General features: G+C 40.8%; 1 protein-coding gene across 1 annotated transcript in view; it reads left to right on the top strand.

Annotated features, from left to right (window-relative positions):
- Positions 1 to 2,548: 2,548 nt before the first annotated feature.
- The window catches only part of slc1a7a (solute carrier family 1 member 7a), a 63,503-nt gene continuing 45,136 nt past the window's right edge, over positions 2,549 to 20,915 (top strand). Inside the window, exons 1-2 of the mRNA XM_072574179.1 lie at positions 2,549 to 2,768; positions 3,214 to 3,293. Coding sequence (XP_072430280.1) covers positions 2,628 to 2,768; positions 3,214 to 3,293 — 221 coding nt within the window. The 5' untranslated portion in view covers positions 2,549 to 2,627. The remainder of the gene's footprint in view (positions 2,769 to 3,213; positions 3,294 to 20,915) is intronic.

Here is a 20,915-nt window from a genome sequence, read left to right on the forward strand (position 1 = left end):
TTGTCAAAAACTGTGCAAATGTCCATATAAACTACAGTAACTGCGCTACCTCCATTTACACACTTATTCACCTCCCTGAAAAATCAAATTTTTTTAGACATGATTTCCCCTTTACAAAGCCGTGTATCCTACTCTCGATTAATCCATGCCCCACCAAGTGGAGATGAACTCTTTCCAATAATTTCCCATCACTGATGTTGTCATTGGCCTGTAGTTTCCTGGTTTATTCCTACTACCCTTCTTGAATAATGATACATAATGTCCACCTGTAACCAGGGAAGATTTGAAAGTTAAAGTCAGAGCCCCTGCAATCCTCCCTTGCCTCCTCACAGCAGGCTGGGATGCATCTCATCTGGGCTTGGGAATTTATTCACTTCCAAGCCTGTTGAAATTTCAAGTACCTCTTCTCCCTCAGTGATAGTTTGTTCAAATGTATCATAATCTTCTTCCTGGTAATCAACCTATATCATCCTTCTCTCCAGTGAATAAAAATACAAATTACTAAATTAATATTTACTTAGGTCTTCCAGGTCCACATACAGAATTTGACTTTGGTTTTTCCTCAATGTTACCCATCAGTGTTTTCTCATGTCCCCTCCAATCTCTTTTTGAAATAGCTGCCTTTCTATATTTATAACGTTGATACATTTCTATCCATACTCTTCTAGGCATTTGTTATTTCTGAGATTGAGGTTCTTAGGAAGCCTTGGCATGGTTTCAGGACAATAAGGTTGTTCTCAGCAATCTGCTTGAATTTATTAAGGTGCTATCTAAGTCGGTGGATGTGGGTTGTCTAATCCTTGCTGTGTACTTTCCTGTTCAAAGGATGCTGTGAAACTTGAAATAGTTCAGAAAAGGCTTACAATAATGTTGTCAGGCTTGGAGGGTTTGAGCTACAGGGAGAGGCTGAATAGGCTGGGGCTGTTTTCCCTGGAGAGTCGGAGGCTGAGGAGTAACCTTATAGAGGTTTATAAAATCATGAGGGACATGGATAGAGTAAATAGACAAGATATTTTTCTTGGGGTGATGGAGTCCAGAACTAGAGGGCATAGGTTTAGGGGTGAGCAGCCAGAGGAAGTGGTGAAGGCTGATACAATTACATTTAAAAGGCATCTGGCTGCGTACGTGAATAGGAAGGGATTAGAAGGATATGGGCCAAGTGCTGGCAAATGGGACTAGACTGGTTTAGGATATCTGGTCAGCATGGACCAGATTGTTGGAATGTTGTGAGGGCCCAACCACAACATTGTTGGAATGTTGTGAGGGCCCAAAGCCTTTTTATATACAGCTGCTTCTTTATATCATGTGGGTTGAATCGATTTGGCTGAAGATTGGCATCTGTGATCTTGGGGATTACATTAGAAGACTCAGATGCTTCATCCAGACACCACCTCTGGATAAACATATATGTAAATACTCCAGCTTTGTCTTATGCATTGATGAGGTGGGGCTGGTCCATTTTTGGACCAAAGGGACTGTTCTTGTGCTGTATATCTCGATGACTCTAACGGCTAAAAACACGTTATTCAATGAGATTGATGTTTCTAGGGCCGTTGGGCAGAATTTGGACTAAATAAGGAATCAGTTGCAATGTGGACAGAGGTCAGTTTTGAAGAGTGCAATCTTTATGGGGGCAGGTGGGAGAGCGGGCAGTCATTCCACTCTAGAAGGAGTCTATTTATTACATCTTACCTGCACCAATCCCAGTTTTTCTTTAAAGCTATCTGCAATAATCCCCTTTCCTCAACTGTGTCCGGTATTCGCGAATGTTTTGGTTGTTGAAAACAGTTCTCGCTTAAATATAATAACAGAAACATAAGGCAATAGATTCCATGCTGCATGTACAACATTGATGTAAGCTCCCATGTAGGCTTTTAGAACTAATCCTGAATGCAATAAGTGCCTCACTGTTACTGATCCCTCCATTTGTAGAATCATTCATTTATAAATCCATTCAAAAATTTCCATTTGACAAGCTCTTGGATTTCGCTACCTAAAACTGCGTCTTTCACAAATTCGTCAGCACTATCATATATATATATATATATATATATTCAATCCTCTTTTACATAAGAACAGAATTCGTCGTGCCTTTTTCCACTATTCCTCATTTTGCCTCCCTGTCCCCAAGTTTCTACTACACTTGTTGGGTAAACCCCACCCCTCTTCCTTCTCATTTCACTATTTCAAAGTTAAAATGAACATTTTTGGTTTGCGATATCTTGCTGTGGACTGATCCGCAGGCAAAACTACCGCAGGAGACACTTATTAAAAATAAATAAATATTGTCGGGTGTTTTTAGTTTATATTTTTACATTTTCTCCGGAATCGTTTCCAATGCTTTACTCCGATATGCGGAGTGCTGGCAGAACCGAAGCCTTAGTATTCAGCAATCGTATTTGATACTTAATGAACTCTCTGATAATAGGATCAGAAACATCCGTGTGGGATAACACTGGCAGCTGGTTCATGCTTTCTATTTGACGAAGTTTAGCTTGGAGATCAGGGGTGCTGTGTTCTGTGTATGGTAAGATCAAGTGAGCTGAGCTCCTGTCAGCGAGCATTCACAGCTCCATCGCCATCCACATGGACTAGCGGTTTCCCTCTGAGCCAGCAAACCGGACACAATGGCCGGAGCGTTTGCAGCAGTCTCCATTCAGATCAAGGGCGTCTTTAAAAGGAATGGTCTGCTCATTCTTTCGGTGCTGTCGGTTATTATCGGGTGCTCCCTGGGATTTTTTCTTAGGACGAGGCACCTCTCCGAACAGGTGGGCAATTCTATCAGGATTTGACCAGAACTCGGTGGCAGGAATCTCAGTGATCACGTGTACTAGCGAGTTTTGAGAAGATTTGTGCGGCTGATAATTAGAAATGGAGCTGTTTTTGTTTTAACCAATAATTTACACTTCCATCATGATTTGCTTTGATTACTTAGTGGCTAAAGATGTCACATAGCATTAAGATGAAAAAAAAGCTAATTACTGTATTTGAAAACTTTTTAGCTACTTTTATCATTTTCCAAAAGGAATTGCAAAAGCTATTAAAAACGGTACTGAACATGTCATGACATTTCTATATGCTACCCAGATTTGCTGATATTTCATTTCAAAATGTATTTCTGTGATAAGATTGCTTTGTCTTCAGTCCATCTTGTAAATGTATTACCAGTTTTTAATGGATCCAGTTCCTCGTTATATATATTTGACATTTTAGGAAATCAAGTATTTCCAGTTCCCTGGTGAGCTGTTGATGAGGATGCTAAAAATGTTAATTCTTCCACTGGTAGTATCCAGGTGAGTGAAAACATGTCACATAATTCACTATTCAATCAAATGCATATTAGAAAAAATGTCTATTTCCGTTACTTTTTTTTCTAATCGTCTTTCATTGTCTGTGTCAATTTAACTGAGTGGATTAGTCCCAAGCTGCTGCTCTGCCTTTTGATAAAGTCATTTCAAACTGACTCTGTCCAGCTGATGGGAACGGCAAAGCGCCAGGACTGTCCCGTGTCAATTTTATCACAGTATTGTCCAAGCTAAAAGTGTTCTATTCTTTTCAATCTGAATAATGTCACAGCATTGGGCATTAGAGTTCATGTAAGTGAGAATGGTGATTTTGCACAGTGTTAATGGTTCAGGTCAGTCATCTTTGGTCAGAACCTGGAACCCGTGGATCTGGGTTCTGATGTAAGGTCACCAGCCTGAAGCCTTGGCACATTCTGTCTCCACAGGAGCCGCCAGATCGGAAGTGTTTCTAGCATTTTCTGTTATTATTTCAGATTCCCTAACACTGTAGCATTCTGCTGCATATTTGTTGTGAAGATAACTATATATATTGTGGGTGGTATTGGTGGGGACAAATGCATGTTTGGCACTGGGTAGCCACAATAAAAACTTGTTTCAACTGGGGTATTTATATTTATCCCAAAAAAGCAATTTCCATTCTTGTTCAAATCTCAGCTTTCTGTGGGGAAACAAAATGTTTGTTGTGCTCTCCTATAATCTTCTTAGAGTATGCAATTTATGCTATTATAACAGTCTGCCATGATTAGCAAGATATAATCCAATAAGTAATATTGTAGATAAAATTGCTTGATTTTTGTCATATCTCTTCACTTTATGTATCTAGGAGAAAGTGATGACTGTGGATGCTGGTGATAGAGTCGGAGAGTGTGGTGCTGGAAAAGCACAGCCAGTCAGGCAGCGTCCGAGGAGCAGGAGAATCAACATTTCAGGCATCAGAGTCAACAATTCCTGATGAAGAGTTTATGCTCGAAACATTGACTCTCCTGCTCCTTGGATGCTGCCTGACCGGCTGTGCTTTTCCAGCACCACACACTTCGACTTTATGTATCTATCTTATAAGAATGTTGCCTATTGCATTTGACAAATTATCATGGTCTGTTGAGCCCCCTGGGATGCTGAATCTTAGCTATATGGAAACTTGCCCAACAAATGTCCTACTTACACCTAGCCCTTCTGGAACCTGCTCTTGCTGTGATATTGTGTACTACATTGTAAAGCCTGCAGCAGGTGTAATCTATCTGGCATCAAACTACCTCACAATGATAGTTGTGCCACACTCTGAATGAACTTTGACTTCATTAGTTCATTCAGTGCTAAGCTGAAACAGTGCATTAAGCAAAACATATGCTACTTTAGCCATTGGCTTCTTCACCTTAACTTTTCACAAAGGGACCATATAGGGTTTACCTCCCTCCTGCATTCAATTGTGAACACTGCTTAAGCTTATTTTACTTACTACTATTTCAATGACTTACTACTTAACTATTTTACATCACCTAGTTCCAATTGAACTTAAGCTTACTGTACCAAATCTCCTACTGAGAATGAACCCTTTCTTTACAAAATAATCAAGAAAATGTAAAACAGCAAGTCATGTCATGTCTATTTAGTTATGGGTATCAAAATTTTAAAAATATACATAAATGTAAGAACATCAGCAATTTTAACAATTATTAGCAGAAGTAAATAGACAGGATCATGTAGCACAATGTTTCTCAAGCATTTTCATTTGAAGAACCCCATTTGAATTGGATTATTAATCATGAATTCCCATCTAAGTCATGCTATATAATCATAGTAAGGAAGTGGTACATATCAATAGTAGTATTTTAATAATCATTTTAAGAAGATGGATATTTCTTTGAGTTTAAGTAAATGATGCAATTTAAAAACAATCCTTCCCACTCCAACAAGTCTGAACTCAGTTGGAATCCACTACCAGCTTGGGTAACTGTAGATTTACCTGGTAATCTTACCGCCACTCCTTCAAGTGAGTTCCACTCCAAGTTGAGACCACTCTGTGCTGAATGTGTCTCTCAGCTGACTTCTAGCCAGCCAATATAAGCACTTTCAGATTATTCTGAAAGGAACCCAGTTTGAGAACAGCTCACCTAAAAGTGTGAGCAATAGATGGAGTAACTCAAGAAAATGGCTAATTTTGGTGGTAAATGTAACTCAATGTATCATATTTAATACAGCATTAAATGCATTTTAGTTATTTAATTACAATTGAGATAAATGTCTGTTTGTACTGTAAATTGGTGACAGTAGTTAGGACATTCCTTAGATAGCTGACAAGTTAATAACATTGAATAACCAGTCTTTTCTGTAGATTCAGGTCTATGTGATAGTGGCTAGCAATGGTTTCAAATATTGTATGACCTGTTCATATGAGTAACATGATTGAGGCGATTAAATCCTTCCTGGAATGATGACATCAGCTTCTGGAATTGAATTCCGAAGCCTGTCTTTGGTACTGGAGGTACCTATGCTCTAAGTTTCTAAAGGTCAAAGCCTTCACATTGTAGCTGTATTCTAGGTTGCCTAGCTTAATTCTTACCTTCCCTGATCCCTGACAGCTTGTACCACAAAGTAACACATTCACTTCTGTCTGTAACTGCCTGGTTTAATTACACAATTTGACACCCTGAATGTGGTTGCCTTTGACCAGGAAACAATACGGTCAGAAAAATACTAATTTCTTTAAACTGTCCATGGAACTTGTAACTGTTTTTGAGACTCCTTCCATCTTCCAGTGTCCTTTAAAACAAAGTGCTTTTCACTCAATCTTCCAAGCATACTTGAATATGCTTTACTCAACCAAAATGTCCTTTGATAATGCACTGGATTCTAACTCTCCACAATGCTTATTTTCTTGAACTGAGAATCCAACCTCAGCAACACTTCAATTGATGATTGACCCCAAAATAATCCTTTTCCTTTATCTGTAGCAGCACGTGTAATGTGTCTCCTTTCCCAAACTCTCATTTTGAATGCCCTTGAGAATCTGAATATTTGGACATGAAGAAGGCAACTGCCTCATCCTCTGTGTCCTGGTATTACACATGACTTTAAATAGGTTTCATTCTAGGCCCATACCCCTGTGGTAACTGGGTCACATGAATTTGACTCTGGATGCAATACACATATGAGATCCTGTTCCCCTTTCCACTGCTCCATTTAATTTTGAATTAATAGAGAAAGTTAAAAATCATAACCTCTTATAAGTTCCAGAGGTCATACAGGATTCAGAATTGACTAAATACCTGTGAACACGATTTTGCTGTTGTTAAATGATTGAGGTCTATTTGGAGGTTGGTTATGAGTAGTGACTGACAGGGGTGGATGCTAAGAACCTTTACTACTTACTATCTGTCATTAGTGACCTAGATAGAGGGATTGGGAGAATGTTCCCCAGATTTGAGAATGACACAAAGCCATGTGCAAGTGTTAGAGCTATAGAGCAAGGCAAACTCTGCAAGCAGATTTTGGTATGGATTTATGTTGGGAAAATTATGTTTGATCAAGGAAAGTGTGGAGGTAACCATATGGGCAATTGTAATGTTTGATATGCATGTACCCTACAGGGAACAGGTTTGAAGCCTGGAGTGAAAGAAAAGTCGAAGAGTGTGGTGCTGGAAAAGTACAGCTGGTCAGACAGCATCTGAGGAGCAGGAGAATCGACATTTCAGGCATAAGCCCTTCATCAGGAATGAGACTTGCGGGCCAAGGGGGCTGAGAGATAAATGGGAGGTGGGTGGGACTGGAGGGAAGGTAGCTGGGTGTGTGATAGGTAGATGAAGGTGAGTGTGAAAATGATAGGTCGGAGAGGAGCGTGGAGTAGATAGGTGGGAAGGAAGATGGACAGGTAGGACCATTCAAGAGGGCAGTGCCAAGTTGGAAGGTTGGGCCTGGGATAAGGTGGGGGGAGGGGAAATGGGGAAACTGGTCAAATCCAGTTTGATCCCATGTGGTTGGAGGGTCCCAAAGCAAAAGATGAGGTGTTCTTCCTCCAGGCATTGGTGTGGTTCAAGTTTGGTGATGGAGGAGGCCCAAAACCTGCATTTTTTTGGTGGAGTGGGAGGGGTAGTTAAAGTGTTCGGCCACAGGGCGTTGGGGTTGTTTAGTGTGGGTGTTCCAGATATTTACTCTGAAATGATCCACAAATTGGCATCCTGTCTCCACAATGTAGCGGAGACCACATCTGGTGCAATGGATACAATAGATGACATGTGTGGAAGTACAGGTAAATTTCCGTTGGATGTGGAAGGATCCTTTGAAGCCTTGGATGGAGGTGAGGAAGGAGATTTGAGCACAGGCTTTGCACTTCTTGCGGTGGGATTGAAAGGTGCCAGGAGGGGAGGGTTGGTTTGTGGGGGGGTAGTGGGTTGGACCTGATAAGGGAGTCGCAGAGGGAATGGTCTCTCTAGAATGCAGATGCAGTGGAGGGGAGGGGATTGTCAACCATGTGAGAGGGGAAATTGACGTCCTTGAAGAAGGAGGCCAAATGGGATGTTCTGTAGTGGAATTGGTCCTCCTGGGAGCAGAGGCAGAGGAATTGGGAATGAGGGATAGCGCTTTTAGAGGAAGCAGAGTGGGAGGAGGTGTAGTCCAGGTAGCTGTGGGAGTCAGTGGGTTTGTAGCAGATGTCCATGTTGAGTTGGTTGCAAGAAGTGGAGATGGAGAGGTCCAGGAAGGGAAAGGAGGCGGATGGGATGGTCCAGGTGAATTGAGGTTGGGGTGGAAGGTATTTGTGAAGTTGAAGACATCAAGAAATATGGGAATAAACAAAAAAATGGTTCTGAGGTGGTGGATCAGCCATGATCTAGTTAAATGGTAGTGCAAGCTTGCTTGGTCAATTGCTGTCTCCATTTCCAAGTTCTGATGTTCCTATATTACCCAGTCGGATTTGTTTCAGTATTTGATTCTTCAATATGATTCAGTCCTTTATAATCAGAACCATTCTTTTCCATCTATCCAGAATTTAAAGTATCACCAACTGTAGTATTATATCTAACTTTCCTTAATCCCATTTTAAGCTTATGGGGAAAAAGTTGTAATATCATGCTCTACCATTTCATAATCTTCACTGTCCATTGGATCCATCTGTGAAAATGCTGAGAGTATCATTTATCCACTTCTAGTGGACTGCTACAAACTTATTTTTCCGTTCTGTGAATTGTATATCTCACTAAAACCAAAATAGGAGTTGGAAACCAACATTTGATTATCCAACAATTACTTGTCAAGAAATCCGAGGTGAATTATTAAGAAAACAGTTACAGCAATGGTGTTCCCAGATGAAATGTTAGTCTCTAGAAGTAATTTTTGTGCATTCAGATGTTCTGAGTGTGATTGAATTTTGAACTTGTTTGAAAACCCCATGCTCATATTCTTCTGCATTCAAGGGTTACATATGGCCACCAGAGGGCAACCTGTACTCATGGATTCATAACCCCTCACACAATCTTCAAGAAAATAAGGGAAATGGGGAGTAATTGTGACTGCTTCTTGACATGCTAACAGCATGCTGTCCATTGGACTAATTTATACGTCTGCTATGACAGTGCTACTGCAATGGGAAGTCATAGGGGATATTGGATATGCCCTCAATTAACTGAGTACGAAAACAATCTAAGCAAGAGACATCTTGCCCATGACAGCCTTTCCTGATGAATTAAATACTCCCTTTCCCTTGAATAACTTATTTTGAGTTCTCTTTTGAATGTTACTATTGAATCTACTTCTATCACCAGCTCACTGCTCGTTATGAAAAAGCTAATGATAAAAACAGTAAAAATTGGAAATTATGGGATTGGTCCAAACTGAAGTTACAGTTTCAGAAATAAAAGACAAGTTTGAAACACAGAAACACAGAAGATAGGAGCAGGAGAAAGCCATTCGGCCCTTCAAGCTTGGTCTGCTATTCCAAACGATCATGATCATCCAACTCAATAGCCTATTCCTGCTCTCTCCCCATAGCCCCTTTGATCCCATTCACCCCAAGTGCTTTATCTAGCCACCTCTTGAATACAGTCAATGTTTCGGCATCAACTACTTCCTGTGGTAATGAATTCCACAGGCTCACAACTCTTTGGGTGAAGAAATGTCTCCTCATCTTCATTCTAAATGGTCTGCCCCAAATCCTCAGACTGTGACCTCTGGTTCTGGACACCCCCACAATTGGGAACACCTTCCCTGCAACTACCCTGTCTAGTCTTGTCAGACATTTATTAATCTCCATGAGATTCCAACCCCCCCCCCCACCCCCTCAATTCATCCGAATTCCAGTGAAAACAACCCTAACCTAGTCAATCTCTCCTTATATGTCAGTCCCGCCATCCCTGGAATCAGCCTGGTAAACCTTCCCTGGTCTCCCTCGACAGCAAGAGCATCATTACCCAGATAAGGAGACCAAAACTTTGCACAGTATTCTAGATGTGGCCTCACCAAGGTCCTGTATAACTGCAGCACATCCCTGCTCCTGTACTCAAAACCTCTCACAATGAAGGCCAACATACCATTTGCATTCTTTAGCAGTTTTGGACAAGTTCTATCATATCCAATAAAAGCAAACTACTGCAAAAGTTGGGCATCTGAAATAAAAAGAAAACAGCAAACACTGGAGAAACTGATCTGGTCTGGCAACATTTGTGGAGAGAGAGTAACGTAGTTAACATATTGAGACCTCAGGATAGGAGAGGTCACCCTGTTGGGAGTTTTCTCTTGGCCTCCAAATTATTCCAGGGATATAAAGGAAAAGTTAGCAAAGATGATTCTCGATAGGAGCAAGAGTAACAGGGTAGTTGTTGTGGGGGATTTTAACTTCCCCAACATTGACTGGGAATACTATAGTTCAAGAAGTTTAAATGGATCCGTTTTTGTTCAATATGTGCAGGAGGATTTTTTGACACACTATGTAGACAGGCCAACAAGAGAGCGAGGCCACATTAGATTTGGTACTGGGGAATGAACCCGGCCAGGTGTTGGATTTGGAGGTAGGTGAGCACTTTAGCAATAATGACCACAATTCGGTTAGGTTTACAATAGCATTGGGCAGCGATAGGTATATAACCACAGGGAAAGAGGTATAGCTGGGGGAAAGGCTATTATGATGTCATTAGGCAAGATTTAGGATGCATAAGATGGGGAAGGAAATTGTAGGGATGGACACACTTGAAATGTGGAGCTTATTCAAGGAACAGCTATTGTAGGTCCTTGATAAGTATATACCCATCAGGCAGGGAGGTAGTTGTCGAGAGAGGGAGCCATGGTTAACTAAAGAAGTTGAAGCTCTTGTCAAGAGGAAGAAGAAGACTTATGTGAGGATGAGGTGTGAAGGCTCAGTTAGGGGGCTTGAGGGTTATTAGTTCACCAGAAAAGATCTAAAGAGAGGGCTAAGAAGAACCAGGAGAGGACATGAGAAATTGTTGGTGGATAGGATCAACAAAAGCCTAAGGCCTTCTATAGGTATATCAGGAATAAAAGAATGACTGGAGTAAGATTAGTGCCAATCAAAGATAGTAGTGGAAAGTTTTGTGTGGAATTTGAGGACATAGGGGAAGCGCTTAATGAATACGTTTTGTCAGTATTTGCATTGGAAAAGGGCAATGATAGTGAGAATATGGTGATACAGACTACTAGATTAGATGTGATTGCGGTTGACAACGAGGAGGTTTTAGCAATTTTAGAAGATCTGAAAATAGATAAGACCACTGGGCCAGATGGGATTTATCCTTGGATTCTCTGGGAAGCCAGGGAGGAGATTGTAGAGCCTTTGGCTTTGATCTTTATGTCATCACTATCGACAGGAGTAGTGCCAGAAGACTGGAGGTTCGCAAATGTTGTTCCCTTGTTTTAGGATGGGAGTCAGGACAACTCTGTTAATTACAGGCCAGTGAGCCTTACTTTGGTTGTGGGTAAGATGTTGGAAAAGGTTACAAGAGATAGGATTTATAATCATCTGGAAAGAAGTAATTTGATTAGAGATAGTCAACACAGTTTTGTGAAGGGTAGATCATGCCTAACTAACCTTATTGAGTTCTTCAAGGAGGTGACAAAACAGGTGGGTGAAAGTAAGGCAGTTGATGTGGTGTATATGGACTTCAGTAAGATGTTTGATAAGATTCCATACAGTAAGTTATTGCACAAAATACGGAGTTTCAGGATTGAAAGTGATTTAATGAATTGGATCAGAAATTGGCCAGCTGAAAGAAGATAGAGGGTGGTGGTTGATGGGAAATGTTCATCCTGGAGCTCAGTTACCAGTGGTGTGCAGCAAGGATCTGTTTTGGGGCCACTGCTGTTTGTCATTTTTATAAATGATCTGGATGTGGGCGTAGAAGGATAGTTTAGTAAATTTGCTGATGACACTAAAGTAGGCAGAGTTGTGGATAGTACCGAAGGATGTTGTGGGATACAGAGGGACATAGATAAGATGCAGAGCTGGGTTGACAAGTGGCAAATGGAGTTTAATGCAGAAGAGTGTAAGGTTGTTCACTTCGGAAGAAATAACAGGAATGCGGAATACTGGGCTAATGTTAAAATTCTTGGCAGTGTCGATGAGCAGAGAGATTTCAGTGCATAAAACCTAGATTGATAGGATTGTTAAGAAGGCATATGGTGTGTTGGTGTTTATTTGTAGGGGGATTGAGTTTCTGAGCCACAAGGTCATGCTTCAACTGTACAAGATGCTGGTAAGGCTGCACCTGAAGTATTGCGTACAGTTCTGGTCACTGCTTTATACAAAGGATGTGAAAGCTTTGGAAAGGGTCCAGAGGAGATTTACTAGGATGTTGCCTGGTTTGGAAGGAGGAAAGGTTGAGGGAACTGAGGCTGTTTTCATTGGAGAGAGAAGGTCGAGAGGTGACCTAATCGAGACATATAAGATAATCAGAGGGTTAGATAGGGTGGACAGTGAGAGTCTTTTTCCTTGGATGCTGAAGGCTAACATGAGGGGACATAGCTTTAAATTGAGTGGTGATAGATTTGGGACAGATATGAGAGTCAATTTCTTTACTCAGAGAGTAGTAGGGTCGTGGAATGGCCTTCCCTCAACAGTAGTAGACTCGGTAATGTTAAGGGCATTTAAATGAGTATTGGACATACATGTGGATAATAATGGAATGGTGTAGGTTAGATGGGCATCAGATTACTTTCACAGGTCGGTGTAACGTCGAGGGCCAAAGGGCCTGTACTGCACTGCAACATTCTATGTTCTTTGTAAGACTCAGCATTGAAGAAAGTGATGCTGTTTGTGCTTTTGGCAAAGGGGGAGGAGGAGCAAGTGGAACAAGTGATGAGGGTGCCCAGAGCAAAAGACAAGGGGAATGCTGATGGTGATAAAGAAGAGATTAAGTTGTAAAATAGATATTAATGGTAAGTTTGAATTGGTGAAAATAGGTTGAGTCTGCTGACATCAAAGCCACCAAGAAACAGACAATGTTTGAGAGGTGGAATAATCAAGTGGAGGGCCATGCTCATGTGTTGAAGTTGTTGAACTCAATATGAACTTCTGAAGGCTATGAAGTGCCGAAGCAGAAGATGAATTTCTTTCAGTTTAGTTTGAGTTCCTCATTCCCACCTCGATCAGTAACCTTTCGCCCCCTTATTACCAATAAGCTATCTACTGCTGCTTTAAAAAATATTCTGATTTTGCCGTCTTTTGAGGAAATAGGTTCAAAGACACTGTGTGAGAAAAAAAGACTCCTTATTCCTAGGTGCTCTCTTATTTTTAAATGATAACCCTTAGTTCTAAGTACTTCCACAACAAGAAATATCCTCTCCACATCCACCCTGTCAAGACCCCTCAGGATGTTATGTGTTTCAAACAAGTCACTTCTTATCTTCTAAATGCTAATAAATAGAAACTTAGCCTGTACAATGCTTCCTCACAAGACAGCCAACCCATTCTAGGTAGTAGTCTAATAAATCTTCTGTGAATTACTTCCAATGCAATGACATCCTTTCTTAAATAAGGAGTCCAGTGCTGCACACAGTACTCCAGATGTGGTCCTACCAAAGCCCTGTGTAACTGAAGTACAAACCCCTTCTGTATTCAATACCCCTCATTCTATTCCCTTTCCTAATTACTTGATGTTGCTTCATACATCATCGCTCAGCACCACAGAACTCTGTTATCTCCCACCATGTGGACAATATGCTTCTTTTTCTATTCTTCCTACCAAAATGAACAATTTCACATTCCCACATTATTCTCCATTTGCCAGATCCTTTCCCACTCACTTAACCTTACCTTCTTGTGTCCTTTTCACAACTTCCTATTTATCTTTGTGTTGTCAGTGAATTTAGTGACAATATCTTCATACCCTTTACCCCAGTCATTTATATAAATTGTTAGTAAGTAAGGCCCCAGCACTTATTCCTGTGGTACACTGCCCATCACATTTTGCTGGTGCAAAACTGGCTCATATATTCATAATCTCTGTTTCCTACCAGCTAACCAATGTTCTTCTTCTGCCAATATAATGCTCCAATGCTAGGAGATTTCATTTTCTGCAATAACCTTTGATGTGACACCTTATCAATGCTTTCTAGAAATCTAAGTGTAATAGATCTTTTACCTGCAGCTCAAATAACTCCACTAAATTGATTAAATGTGATTTTCCTTTCATGAAGCAATGTCTGATTACCTAGGAATTTTCTATCTTCCTTTGTTTAACATCCTTAATAATAGTGATGAGGTGGAAGTGCCGGTGTTGGACAGCATGGACAAGTTAAAAATCACACAACACCAGGTTATAGCCCAACAGGTCAATTTGGAAGTACAAGATTTCGGAGAGCTGCTCCTTCATCAGGTAGCTAGTAGGGCAGGATCAGAGGACACAGAATTTATAGTATAAGATCAAAGTGCCACACAATTGATACAATGTATTGAACTAACTACCTGATGAAGGAGCAGTGCTCCGAAAGCTTGTACTTCCAAACAAACCTGTTGGACTCCAACCTGGTGTTATGTGATTTTTAACTTTAACTTTAATAATAGTGACTAACGTCTTTTCTGTGACAGTTATGAAACTAACTGGGCTTTATTTTACTGCTTTCTGCCAGCCATTTTGAATAAAAGAATTGCATTCCATATTTTCCAATCTAATGGAAACTTCTCTGAATCGAAGAAATTTTGGAAAGCTAAAACCAACCTTGTCTCACTAGCCACTTCTTTTATGACATAGGATGAAATCCATCAGGAATGAGGAATTGACTGTCCGCAGCTGGATAGTTTGGTTCATGGGAGTTAGTCACCTCAATAAAATGATTTGTATCTTTAAAGCAATGAGGATACTTCTATACTTTGAGGCTTCAATTTATGCCTCATTAAAGAACAAATGATCGTGCATATAGTTGTACTGGCTTGGAAATAAAATCATAGAAATGTATTTGTGTGTGTTCCTGTTATTACATTTAGTCTAAACTGATGATTTTGTCAGCACTCACTGTAAACAGCAGCATTAATAGGAATGAACCTTGCATTTGGCAGAACGAAAGCAGAGAAAAATGGAGAGTGCAAATTACTTGCAATTAATTTTCAAAAGTGGCAGACCTGAAACGCAATCTCAGCAAGTTACTTTATGCCAAGTAGTTAGAATTTTCATTTTGGAAAAGGAACATAGAGAACTTACTTTTAATAAATTAACAAAAACATCTTATTTATTGTTTCCAAATTAAATGATTTAATAATATGGATACAATTGGTATGTGTGTTATCTATTCAAAGAAACATACCTTACAAAAGAATTCAACACAAATTCAAAACGTGACTGCATTACTAAATAAAGAATGTAATGAAACTGAAAAATGAGCCCGTGAAAGCCAAAAAGTAGTCTTTGAGAAAGTCTCAGGAAAAGACCTTACAAATGAATAATATTTTGATCCCTGATATCAATATGGCACCACTTCACGGATGGTGATGATGACAGGATGTTGGATAAATGGTGTAATTCTGTAAGTATGAATGTCAGGTTTGAGTAGTGTGTGTCTTTTGGTAACTGAATAGAATTTCACTATTTTGGTAAGTCCAATGTCAATTTTTTTCTTGTAACTTGTGACATCACAGATGGAGAACTGGCTGATGATATTGCAAAACTGGAGCACCTTGATGTGTTAGCTGGTCACACAATATCTCTATCCTTTTGCTATAACCTGTTGTTGTGTGATTTTTAACTTTGTCCACCCCAGACCAACATCGGCACCTTCACATCTTTCTGTGTAGACATCAAAAGAAATCGGCAGGATGACCTCACTCACCTAAGTTCCACTGTTACCTCATTTCCTCACACCATGCAAGTCCATATGGCGAGGAAACATGTTTTATAATTCTAATGGAATTAGGATTTTGCTACAAAAGGTCAAACCCCGGTTCAGTTTAAATCTTGCAATAATCTTTGCCAACCTACATGTGTTGCAGCAAAGTACTCTTCTCAATAGATTAGGGTAATTGAATCAAAATAATGCTTATAAAATGGTGATGCTCCTGATCCAGTCATTTTGTGATGGGTTATAAAGGACTCTATTGGCTACTCCTGTTTAACTTGGATGGAATGACAGGATGAACATCTCATAATGCTTTTAGCTATTTGGCATTGATGTTCATGCATTATTTGTTGGACGTTACTGTTTGGTCTTTTAGTCTTGTGCTTGGCAGGAATTTCATCAACAGTATTCAGGAATGAGCAGGGAAAAGAACACAACCAACTTGACTGATCTCTGCTTCTACTTCACCACAAATGTTATTCTTTTTGGGAATGTGGGTTATTAATTCCATCATTCAAAATGTAATGGATTACCAATAAATGAAATCATTTCCTAAACAAGGAAATGCCATTTTCATAAATAAGCATTAGCATGATTCAACTGGTGGAACGCCTGCTTCCGAGATTGATAGTTCCCAGATGAAGTGTTGCATGAAGAGTCATGAGATGTTGGCCATGTTGTCAGCTGGAATGATCCTGAGGTGTAGAATTGGGATCTGGTGTGACCATACTGGCTACTGGTAAGACTGCCCCCCCCCCGTCCTGCACTGCAGTTGCAGCTTTGGGAATACAGCACAATCCTAGGTCCATCTCCTGGGTAAAACAAAGGTCATGCAGACACTGAACTGGTTGAAGTGGGGATGGGTGAATGGCTCCCTGAAGACCCTAACAGCATAAAATCTTCTCAGTGCCCTGTGAAAAACTCTCCGCTATCTCGGGCAACAGGCTGTGCAATGTTCCAAATGCTCATTCGTGTGTAACATCTATTTATGTGTACACCTTTTAATTTGGTATACTTTATTTCCTGTATTTAGGGAGACCGAATAGAAATTATGGGACCACTTTGCAGAATACCTACGTCGAGTCCACTGGGATGACCCTGAGTTTCCGGTGACCTGTCATTTTAATTTTCCATGTTGCTCTTACGCTAACTTCTCTGTCCTTGACCTACTGTACTGTTTTTAGATTAGATTAGATTAGATTAGATTACTTACAGTGTGGAAACAGGCCCTTCGGCCCAACAAGTCCACACCGCCCCGCCGAAGCGTAACCCACCCATACCCCTACATCTACATTTACCCCTTACCTAACACTATGGGCAATTTAGCATGGCCAATTCACCTGGCCTGCACATCTTTGGACTGTGGGAGGAAACCGGAGCACCCGGAGGAAACCCACGCAGACACGGGGAGAACGTGCAAACTCCACACAGTCAGTCGCCTGAGGCGGGAATTGAACCCAGGTCTCAGGCGCTGTGAGGCAGCAGTGCTAACCACTGTGCCACCGTGCCGCCCACAGATTATTTACAGTGTGGAAACAGGCCCTCCGGCCCAACAAGTCCACACCGCCCCGCCGAAGCGTAACCCACCCATACCCCTACATCTACATCTACCCCTTACCTAACACTACGGGCAATTTAGCCAGTGAAACTCAATATATGTTTTAGAAATAGCATCCCATCTTTCAATGAGGCATTTTACAGCTATCCAGACTCAGCACTGAATTCAACACTTTCAGACTGTAAGTTCTGATTTTCATTTTGTCTCTTTTCCACTGCAGTTTCAGTTTTTCTCTTATTTTTGCTTTCAGACAGCAGCACACTTGCTCTAGGAACATCCTATATTTCTTTGTTTCTTTTTGCCCCATCATCATTCCTTTTGGCCTCTTAAGACTGACTCTTCCAACATCCAATTGCTCCTTCTGCTTTTCACATTTGTCTTAAGGCCACCCGCAAACTGGAGGAAGAATACCTCATCTTCCATCTCAGGAACCTACAACCACACGGCCTCAACATTGAATTCATCAGTTTCCAAAGCTCCCCTCCCCCTACCCTAACCCAGATCCCAGCCCTCCAACTCAGCCCCACCCTCTTGACCTGACCTCCCTGTCCATCTTCCTTCCCACCTATCCGCTCCACCCTTCTCACCAACCTATCAAAATCACCTTCGCCCACCTATTGCCAAATCCCCTTCCCCCTGTTTATTTCTCAGGCCCCTTCCCCCTCCACAGTCCTGATGAAGGGTCAAGCCTGAAACATCGGCTCTCTTGCTCCTCAGATGCTGCCTGACCTGCTGTGTTTTTTCCAACACCACACTTTATTGACTCTGACTTCTCCAGCGTCTGCAGTCCTCACTATTTCCTATTTGCTCTACCCACTCCTTTGCTCAAAACTTATTACATCACTAGTTTTTTCCCAGTTTTGTTACAAAGTCATTGACCTGAAAGCTTAACTCTAATTCTATTCATTTAGATGTGCCTGACCTGCTGAGAATTTCCTACATTTTCTGTTAGCCTTTTGGCCTTCCAGCACTGTCTAGCTTCACCCATAATAAAATGACAACTTTGGATAAGTTGGTGAAAGGGAATGAACACTCATGGAAATGTATCATGTACATTTTGAAGAGGAGTGGAGAGCATTGAGAGGGAAAAGTAAATGACTCCCATGTGTTTTGAAACAGATGAATTATAGATGAGCACTTTGGCTTAAATCAGTCAACTCATGTATTGACATTTAATTTGCTTGAATCCAAATACTTGCTGATGGCAGAAGTTGGAGCAAACAATCAAACCAGGATTAAGTCTTTAGATGTAGCAAGAGGTTTGTCATATTTAATAAGCAGTTCATGGCCTTTTGAAGCTTTGGAGGGGAAAAAAGGCAGAGCTAAATTCCAACCAAAGCAGAAAGGTTTGGATTTGGCTTAGTTTGATCAACTCTTTTCCAGTTGGATGGATTTGAATTTTGAGTTTGGCTGGATTCATTCGTCATGCATTACACATATGCCTTGTTGTTACATGGAGCCACAATGGAAACAGAATAAATCTAAATAAAATGTATTTTTTCAGTGAAAGTGTGAACTGTTGGTTGGGGTTTCGTAGTCATTCTGTCAAATTCATTCATAATTATAGCATCATTCACTATTGTGGATTGGCTAATTGTACTACTATGTACCAGAGGCTAGAAATTACTGCTGGCATTAATAATGGATTAATGACTACTATGTTCATGTGGTATTCATTTGTCTGCATTATTAAGAGAAGCAGTAGCACATTTTTATTTTAATCAGCTTAAACATTATTAAAATAACACAAAGACCACAATCCAGCCTTCACTCTTTCTCCACATGTTTGCATTGGCAATCCGTTAACCTCACTACATATTCATGCCCACCCTGAGATCAACTCACACACCATTTCAACTATTCAATGCTTTATTTTGGAGTTCAGAGACACAGGTGACGTGCAGACTTCTGTCAGGTCACTTTGCACACAGGGACACAGATGCCCCTATGCAGGATGCTTTTTCTTGTCTCTTAGCCTACTTTCTTAGTACACACTGACTTAGTGCTTGTCTGAAGATTGCCAGTCTCTGTCAACTTCACATTGCTTTCTTGGTGCACTGGGTCTTTACATTTAGTTACAGGTTGCTCAGCATGAAGGCTCACATTGTTCCTTTTCAGTTTGGAGACAGAGAAAACCAACTTTTCCTGGTGGAGAGCACTGTACAGTCAAGGGGATAGACGTGGACTTGTACTAATAATATGTGCAGAAATTACCCGACATTGACTTTAAGCATGTGACCATATGCCATTGTGGAGCTGTCCTTGTTGGGATGAAGAAGGAGTGTGGTTAGTCAGAATGGGAAGCGCACAGTTAGTAAGTGGATCAGTCACATTCAGGGGCTCATCTGATTCTATTACCATGAACTGGGCCAATTTTCCTTCTTGCAATGAAACAGAAAATGGGATTGGGTACAATAGAAGTGGATGGAACAGCAGTTCATGGTGATGCATGAGCAGAAGAGGGTGAGGTGTCACCAGTGAGTGATTAGAAAGTGCAGAGGACAGGGAAGGTTAATAGTTTGTCAGGATGTGATGGGTGATGGTCATTGACATGGTGCATGCCATAGTGAGAGCTGTGGTCCAAAAGCCTTGGTGACATACGTGTGCAGTGGCAGAATTAGAGCTCATGGCAGCTCTGTGAATGTCAGAGAGCAGAGAGAAGTTGCAAGTGCAGAAGATCACTGTCCTTCTTCCTGAACTACTGGGCATCCCACTTTACCCAGGACGCTGCACCCAGGCTGCAATGTGTGCCCAGGCTCAACCTGTCTCACGATGTGGCAATCAGCTGGGAAAAGGATTGCCTCATCTCCACCAGCCCACTCAGGAAAATCTCCATGTTCCTGTCTATGAAGTAAGAAGCAAGCTTTCCTTTCCTGTTGGCCATGACCTGAGTATAGAGGCTCCAGCAGCACAGTTCCTGGCTCACACTGTCTGACATTGCAAGATGATGCAGGTGACCTGAATACTCTTCTGCTACACGATTCCCTGAGAAAGACACCCAAGAGTCTGGTTGCATAATTAATGAGGTGATGAGCAGAAGATTGTGTGTTGCCATGGCAGAGCAGGTGGCATGAATCTTACTTGTCAAAACACTTTAACTGCAAATAGAAAGGTTCCTCCCAATGTTCTTATATTTTCCCTACATCCTTTGTCATTTTACTGAAGCAACAAATGTAATATCAGTGATGCCCCCTGTCATTCTGGTCTTTCCAGTTCACTAATCAGAGAATGAGTTGTTTATGAAAATGCTCTCTCCTAAATGATCAGAGCAGTATTTTTGCCTGCTCATTCTCAAGCTCTTTATTCAGGAAGACACAATTTGTTTTATTTTTTTGAAACTGATTCCAGATCTCGTAAAGGAGTCAACTTCAAAGTGACTCAATACATACAGTTAAAATGATAAAATAAATTAATAAACTTCAGCTAAATGAATTGTTTAAACCATAAAATGTTCAAACATTAGGCAATATGAAATTAGCAGTAAATAACCAATTCCGGGGATAATAATGTAAACTGCCAGGTAAAAAAACATTTAATGCAAAACAAAGTTGCATTAGTTAGTTAAAAACCTAGTTAAAGAGCAGGAGAACACCATTCAGCCTCTTAAGCCATGTGATCTGATCACAGCCAACCTGACTCAGTATAAGCTCTACTTTCCTGCTTACCTTGATATCCTTTTACTTCCTTGTCAATCAATAATCTAAGTCATCATGTAAAAAATATTCAATGAACTTGACACTATCAGTCTCTTGGAGAGGCCGGTTCAAAGGCTAGCAACCATC

This window comes from Chiloscyllium punctatum, chromosome 7 (genome assembly GCF_047496795.1).
Source record: "Chiloscyllium punctatum isolate Juve2018m chromosome 7, sChiPun1.3, whole genome shotgun sequence".
NCBI lineage: Eukaryota > Metazoa > Chordata > Chondrichthyes > Orectolobiformes > Hemiscylliidae > Chiloscyllium > Chiloscyllium punctatum.